Genomic DNA, 8256 nt, shown 5'->3' on the forward strand with positions numbered 1-8256 from the left:
ACAACATAGTTCAGTACAAGTTCCCAGGAGGGACACAACACTGAAGTATTATAATATTGTAAAAAGTGAATTGTCTCACTGTCCATAAATAGTTTTAAAATGTTTGTACTGTGTTAGCCATTGAAGAAAAATGCAGAAAATGTAAAGTTTTATGATACCTTTTATTGGCTAACTGATAAGTAACAATTGCAAGCTTTCAAGCACACAATACCATTTGTATTTTGCCTGACGAAGGGGCCTGTGTGCTCCGAAAGCTTGAATTTGTTACTTATTCTGTCCATAAATAGTGTAAATCAGACAGGAGAATCCAGCATTTCTCATTGTTTAACATGAAATGTAAAGATTCCTGATTAAAAACACATCATTAATATAATGTAAATATCTCACCAGATTGTCTCCTCACTGTAACATAATAAAAGTCTGCTCAGAACATGTAGTAATTCACATAAGCCGGGGCCATAGGGGCCCCATTTACATCCCAATGTTCTGAAGATAAAATTGGTTCTCCAATAAAAAATACTTACGTTACACATATTTCCAACAATTGCCTTAAAAAGCCTCCTGGTGGGGGGGGGGATTATTCTCTTTATCACAAGAGAGAGAGAGAGAGGTGAATATTACTGCTGGACCCCAATCCACTGGTGTTGGTTCTTCAGCGCAGGTCAGCGTCTGTGCAGTCCCATAAGGGAACAGTATGTGGGGCCCAAAGTGCCCTCTGTCCAATAGCATGCATGGGGGAAGGGCTAATGGGAATATTCCAGTCGTGGGGGTGATGTGCCTTATGAGTTATGGAACCAGCAATCCAGAAAAACTTACACATAGAACACTGGGAAATATATTCAGATTTTATTATGAATCACAATGCAAGACTTGTAACCACTTTATTATATGGATTAAACACAATATTTAAAGCTCTTGCAGGAAAAGCCCCTGTCACAGTCACAAGATAAATGAAAAATTCCCTGATTAAAAAAGCCAAGTTATTTATCTATACACATAGTGGTGAGATGGGCTGAACCCCCCCCATACACAATTACACAAGTTGGGGTTCAGTAATTTTGTTCCTTTATCAGTTTGGAATTTCCCTGTAGTCTGTACTGTGTATGTAGCAGTAGCAAATTAGCCTATGATTAAGTGTCCTGTGGGGACACGAAACGCGTCAGGCTATTATTTTTTATACAAGATGTAAATAATGATTTTTGTACTACTTTATCAAATTTTTAGACTCCTGGATTCTATTAATTAATCAACTTTTTTGGGGTTCCGGAATGGTGCCAGCTTAATTTGTTAGGTTTTTGTATATATAATAATATCCCTATATATTGTTTATAGAATGTGCTGCTAGAATGGCTGAATGCTCCAGGTGAGGAGCATCACTGGACAAGTGGGGCAATTGGGTGATGAAGAACATCAATTAGAGCAGAAGTGATTTATAATATTTGTAGGGGCCCAGCCTGATCAGTGGATACATGGACATCCTTGCACAACTTCACTTGATTATTATCTGTCCTTCATGCCACACATTATAAATAACTGGCCAATCACATGTAAGAAGCTGCTCAGTACTGATGTAAGATCAGGAGACAAGGAAAATACACTAAACCGCATTTATTCAGTATTTCTGTGTATCATGAATAGTGGTAATTCTATCATAGGGTTTAATAGGGTTAATTCACTGTTAACAGGGGGGCCACAACATATTGGTACTGGGCAGGGATTTATTTAAGAATTCTCACCCAGGCACCATCATCATTAAGAAAGAATGCGGCATGAAGGGGCTCAGTGAATGTGGCAGTGAAGGTGTGTAAGTGTCTGATTGGCTCACTCAGCTCATAAAAGGACAGACGTCCGGCCTCATAGTCCAATGAGATCCCGATTCTCCTGCAGGAAGGGACGTGGGGTAACTGTGTGTCTTTCCTGTTATGTCTCACTGAATATCTGTTATTCCTCCATCTGTATAAACCCCAGGACTTGTTATTATACCCAATGCTGCACTGACCCCCTCTTCTCTCTATACTGGGATAGGTCACCCCTGCCCCCCACTCCCCTGATTCACTGCCCTCCACTTCCCAGTAATGTCGTCCTGAGGGGAAACTCCTGCTGCTTAAAGTCTGAGGAACCTGAAATCTCTCTGGGGATTGTGGGTGACGTTGTTTTCTATGTGAGTAGGAAGCAGATTTCTTGTCCCCTGATACAGATACATGATTATGAGCCGTGTTTATATCCAGTAACAGGTCTGTAGCCTCCTGCCCATAGATCCTTCCCTTTACTCCAGTCACAATGGCAGCTAAGCCTGTGAGTAATGTCTCTGAGATCAGATCCACATCCAGATCCCCTACAGCAGGGACCTTTATATCATGTCTCTTTCTGCCCCCCTCATTATCTGCAGCTCCATGTGATTCCCGTTCCTGTAGGACAGTGAGTGGATCTGCCATGTTGCACAGCTCCTCAATGTGACGGATCTTCCAGGACAGCTCGTCCTTCTTTATTTCCAGCTTCTCAATCAGATCAGTGAGTGTGAGTGAGAGCTTCTCTTTCTGGCTGGAGATGTCACTCAGGAGTCGCTTCTCTAGGGCTTCCAGCTGTTCCCTGATGTCTCTAAACAGGGCAGTGACTCTCTCTGTCTCACCGGCTGCTTTTTCTGCCACTTCTCTCCTGCGCTCCTGCAGTCTCTGGGCTTCTCTCTCAGTCTTCTCTCTCTCTCTCTCTGGCCTCAGTTTCTCCACAACTTTCCTCAGTGTCTCTTTCTTCTTCTCAGAGGCCTCACTCAGCAGCTCCACCATGTGGCCCCTGTGCTCTCCGACCAGACAGCAGGACACACAGACACAGACAGACTCCTCACAGCAGTAATATTTCAGGGGTTCATCATGGACTGAGCATTTCTTGTCCCCCATGTCCAATGTGGGTTCAATTAAGACGTGTTTCTCTGACTTGCTGTGCATCCTCAGGTGGGTCTCACACACAGAAGCCTCACAGTGCAGACAGGATTTAACAGCAAGTACATGGGAGTCACAGTAGGTGCAGGGAATCCCAGTCTCCCCCGGCTCCAGCTGAGCAGAAAGGAATGGCTCTGCTATGTTCCTCAGAGTTCTGTTCCTGGGCAGGGCAGGGCGCTCCTTAAACTCCTGTCTGCATTCAGGGCAGGAATAAGGCCCAGATCCCTCCTGGGTGTCCCATGTTGTCCCAATACAGCCCCGGCAGAAGTTATGGTCACACGGCAGGGATACAGGATCAGTATAAATGCTCAGGCAGATGGAGCAGCTCAGCTCGTCTCTCAGATCAGCAGCCGACGCCATTACTGAGAGCAGGAACAGCAACTGAACAAGAAACAAAACTGACCCTCCCTTTTATCAAAGACAAACAGCCCTTTGGACTCCTGGGAGTGAACCCTCTCAGTTCTGGATACAGTGTGTATCAGTAAAATCAGCGACTGCAAGAAAATAATCTCTGGTAAATGGTGAAAGGTTAAATATTTAGTGTTCTTGAACTTCAACCCTCAGAATTCCCTGACGGCTATTGGATGACAAGAAGAAATTGTGCACAAAATCCTGCTGTAAATTGGGTGCCACTTGGTTCAGTTTGGGTCCCTTTTTAATGAATACTCTCCTAATTGAGTGTATTGATAAATAACTTGGGGAACGGCAAGGAAAGCAAATGAATCACTGTTGCCTTTCTCTGTCTTTTAAGTTACTCATTAAAAAGCCTGAGATAAGAATTTAACTTAATATGGTACTTAGGAATAACAGAATGTGATAAATATAAGATAGAAAGGAAAAAACACTTAATAGAATATTAAAAAAAAAGAAAAACAAAAAAGAAACCAAAAACTAACAACAAGAAAAACCACCCTAAAAGTAGGGTCATCAATATCTGTTTATTGGCTTTCTTTTTTCCTGAAAAGGAAGAAGGCAAAACACTTATCACACACGGATAAGCAGCCTGGGTGAACAACCGCCAATAGAATTAAGCTGGAAACCTAAAAACTGGAAAATAAAATCAAAAGTCCAAAGTCAGTGGGCCATCGGATCCTTTCGCACAGGAGAGAGTGATCTGGGAGATCTTGACCTATGAGCTGGTTTTCCATCTTTTCTTTGAGACCTCGATGGGATTCGGGTATAATCTCTGAAGTTTGCAGATTTCTTTACCTGAGAAGAACAAGATTCCTGGCTTAAATCAGAAGATTTTGTCATCTTTGGTGAAGAACTTGAAATATTATGTTGCCGAAGGTAACTTTGAGCATCATCAGGTTTGTTGAAAACAAAAGTTCCTGAAGAATGGACAATTCTAAACCTAGAAGGGTAATTCAAAGAAAACTTTATGTTAAGCTTAGCTAAGGCCTGACAGATGTTGGAAAAGCCTTTTCTTTTTTGGGAAAGGAAAGCTGAGTAATCCTGAAATAATAGGATTCTTTTTCCATCAACCTCCAGATTATTAAATTTCTTATACTCTTGAAAGATCAGAGTCTTTTCAGAATAGTCTAGAAATTTAGCAATGACAGCACGAGGTTTAGAGTTCATATTGTCCCTGGGCGGACCCAAACGATGGATTCTCTCAATTTTAATGTTAGGAAGTTTATCCAAAATATGAAGCTTCATCGGAATAGTTTTAGTAACAAGTGACATTAAAGCCTCTATATTGTAAGATTCTGGAATCCCAATAAACCTCAATAAATTTCTCCTGGCTCTATTTTCTAAATCATCAACTTTAAGCTGCAAATCAGAAACCTTTTTCTCCATATCCTTCAAGTGTCTAGAATTTGAAATAGAATCCTCTTGAATATCAGAAACAGCTTCCTGAAGATCTTTAATATGAACATCATGTGAAGAAAGAGTCTCTGCAATATCTCGTAAATTATCTTGTAGACTGTCAATAGCTTTGGTAATTGAAGATTTAACAGAGGCTTCAATAGTGGGATTAACCAATTTAGCTACTTCCTTTGCTATAGATATATAGTCATTGCTAGAAAAGCTTGCTTGAATAGAGTTTCCACTTGGTAAGTTAACTTCCAAACTTTTACAAAGTTTTCCTTTTTTATCTCTTTCCATGCCCTTCCCATTCATTTTCAAACTTAAATATTAATGGAAAAAAGCAGAATAAAAATTCTCTTATAAACTTCTACTTCTTTTTTTTCCCCCTTTTCTCCCTCTCTTTTTCACCTTTTCTTTTTTCCTTTACCTTTTCTTTCCCTCTCTTTTTCTTTTCTTTTTCTCTTTTTTCCTTTTTTTTTCCCTTTTTTTTCTTCTTTTCTTTCCTTTTTTTCCCTTTTTTTTTCTCTTTTTTTCCCCCCTTTTTCTTTCCCTTCCTTTTTCTTCCTCCCTTCCCATTTTTTTCTTCTTTTTCCTTTCTTTTTCCTTTTTTTTTTCTTCTTTTCCCTTCTTCCTCTTCTTCTCTTTCCCCCTCTCATAAAAAAAAAACAAATAATAAAGTCCAGGAAAAGTTACAATAAAGCTAAAGTTCCAGAAATTTCGAAAGTTTTTCCAGAAAAAATAGAATTAATCCCAAATTTAATGTAGAAATATTATCGTATTATATCTTCACGGCACAGTTCATGGGGATCAGCAGCTGGCTCTATGAGAGAAGGTGAAATGGCTGCCAAACTCTTCTGACTAGAAATATTCAATACCTCCGTAGTAAACAGCGTAAAAGTATTGCTTTCAATCTGCAATTTGTATTCCTTCCAAATCAATTTCAATTCATATATCAAATTCACTCCAGTATCCCATAAAAAAGGAGAATGCGCTGCGTAGTCTAGTTCAACAAGACGCTCACCACGAAATCAAAATGGATGCCTCAATCAGGGAATCTCCTCACACATATTCCATTTCTGTATCAAACAGCTGCAAATCTCCCAAAGTAATACCGGAGCATTCTGAAGACTTGTAGTTGAAGCAAAAATCAATTGCTTTTGTAAGTTAGCAGTGCGAAATCGTACAAAATGGAGCGCATCAGTCACAGACCTGCCCCACGGATATTTGTAGACATTCCGCAGCTTCACAAATAGCCGCAATCATTTGAAACCAGCACCGGAGCACTTCAGAGTCTTCCCTGGACCCGTATAGGTCTGACAGGACGAGAAACAAAATTTCCCGACTATAAATTGCAGGTACAAGATGACGGAAAGACGGAGCTCTAGCCTCGGCACTCTTTCCCTTTCGGCGCCATAACCGGAAGTCCACTCACTTTGTCACATGACCACCTGCTCTCATTTTTTTCCTCTCACAGAGGAGGAGCAGGAAGTTTACTGAGGGAAGGGGCGGAGCTAAGATGGAACTGCATGAGAATAGGCAGCAGTGTCCCCCAGCCGCAAACGCTACTTCTTCCACCCCCTCCCACCAGCCCAGTCCGACCCTGATAGGCAGCAATACTCTTAGCTGAATAGCTTCGGGATGGTCCATTTTTGAGGGGCTGCTAACCCCAGGATTTAAGCCTAAAGGTGGCCATACATGGGCTGATAAAAGCTGGAGACAGACCGGGTTGGCAGCTTATTGGCCCATGTATGGGGCCCTCCGACAGGCTTCCCCCCGATTGATATGTGGCCCACAGTCGGCCAGATGTCGATCGGACAGGACTAAAAATCCCGTCGGATCGCGGCCGCATCTGTTCGTTGATTCGGTCCCGCGATCCGACCGCCCATTAGCCATCGTTAGGATCCGAAATTGCCCAACCTCAAGGTGGGCATATCAGGGAGAGATCAGCTCGTTTGACAACATTGCCAACAAGCATATTTCTCTGTGTATGGCCACCTTAACTTAAACTTGTGGCAGCTCTTTAATGGAAATATGTTGATATAACAGAGAACAAAACAAAAGAATTTATATTGTAAAGTTCAGGGGGAGTGGGATCACTACGGCCACAACACAATAATAGGATAAATGTCCTTTTATTTCTTATTCAAACTTAAACAAGCTGTGTCTTCAGCAGGTAAAAAGGGCAAGTTAAACACAGTTTTCAGAATACAGTAACGTCCGCTTTCACACTCAGTAAACTGACAAAACAAACAGTTAATTTTCCCATTCGGGGATCAGACTCACGTAGCCTTGTAAAACTTTGAATCCACAATCAGAAGAGCAGTTTCCAAACACTTTTCCTTGGGTAGACCTCACGTGTGTCTCCCAACCCCCTTCCTCAACTCCCAGGACTCTCTTATTTTCTGTACTGCTGCAGTAATTAGCCCTCCTGTGCACCTTCCTGGTACCTGAATAAAGGGGAAATATACCTGTCGTCCAGGACCCACCCCTGGACTCCTGTACATATCACCCCTCTGCCTCAATTTGGTGGTGGAGGCAAACTAGGCTCCTAAACTATGTACCCAGGATAGTGCATCTGCATTTTGGTGCAGCCTCCCAGGTCTGTGTTCTACATTAAGATTGAAATCCTGGGGGGATAAGAACCACCGTGTCACCCTGGCATTGGCCTCCCTGTTCTTTCTCATCTAAGTCAAGGGGTGCATGGTCTGAGACCAAACTAAATTTTCTTCCCAGAAGGTAATAGCATAAGGAGTCCAGGGCCCGCTTTATGGCTAGGCCCTCCTTTTCAACTGCTGCATATTTTATTTCTGCAACAGTCAACTTCCTACTGAGGAAAGCTATTAGGTGTTCTTCCCTATTGATATCCTCTGACAGTACAGCCCCAAGGCTAAGATTAAAGTCGGGGGCTACCACGATGGGGTGTTGGCATAATGCAGACTTAAGTTCTTTGAAGGCCTGTTCGGCATTGTTATTCCACTTAATCATCACAGACTTCTGGCCCTGAATCAAGTCTGTCAAAGGGGCAGCCAAGGTAACAAATTTGGGCACAAACTGTACCCAAGAAGGCTCTTTATTGACTTTATTGAATTGGGGTTTTACTATTCCCCTGCCTACAATGTACCCTAAGTATTGGGCTTCCTCCATCCCTAAGGCACATTTCTCTGGATTTACTATGGATCCGCCTTTTTTTTAAAGAGTCTAGAACTGCTTGTACTTTTGGCAGGTGGGATTCCCAATCAGTGCTGAAAATTACAATGTCATCTAAGTAGACTGAGGTGTACTTAAAATAAGGGTGTAATAACTTCGCCCATTGCCCGTTAAAAGGTAGCTGGGGCAGTCTGGAGCTCAAAAGGCATCCTTTTATACTGAAAATGCCCTTCTGGGGGAGATGGTAGTTTTCTCCCTGGCTTCTCAGGTTAGAGGTATTTGCCAATACCCTTTAGTAAGATCAAGGGTGGTGATATAACTGGCCGGTCCTAATATCTCAATGAGTTCATCAACCCTGAGG

The 8256-nt window shown here is 42.0% G+C and overlaps 1 protein-coding gene across 1 annotated transcript; it reads right to left on the minus strand.

Annotated features, from left to right (window-relative positions):
• Nucleotides 1-1211: 1211 nt before the first annotated feature.
• On the minus strand, nt 1212-3480 carry LOC121393413 (E3 ubiquitin/ISG15 ligase TRIM25-like). The gene has a single exon (XM_041561888.1). The coding sequence runs from the start codon at nt 3294-3296 to the stop codon at nt 1719-1721; it is 1578 nt and encodes a 525-aa protein (XP_041417822.1). The 5' UTR covers nt 3297-3480; the 3' UTR covers nt 1212-1718.
• Nucleotides 3481-8256: the final 4776 nt, after the last annotated feature.

The sequence above is a fragment of the Xenopus laevis genome, chromosome 4S (genome assembly GCF_017654675.1).
Source record: "Xenopus laevis strain J_2021 chromosome 4S, Xenopus_laevis_v10.1, whole genome shotgun sequence".
Taxonomy (NCBI): domain Eukaryota; kingdom Metazoa; phylum Chordata; class Amphibia; order Anura; family Pipidae; genus Xenopus; species Xenopus laevis.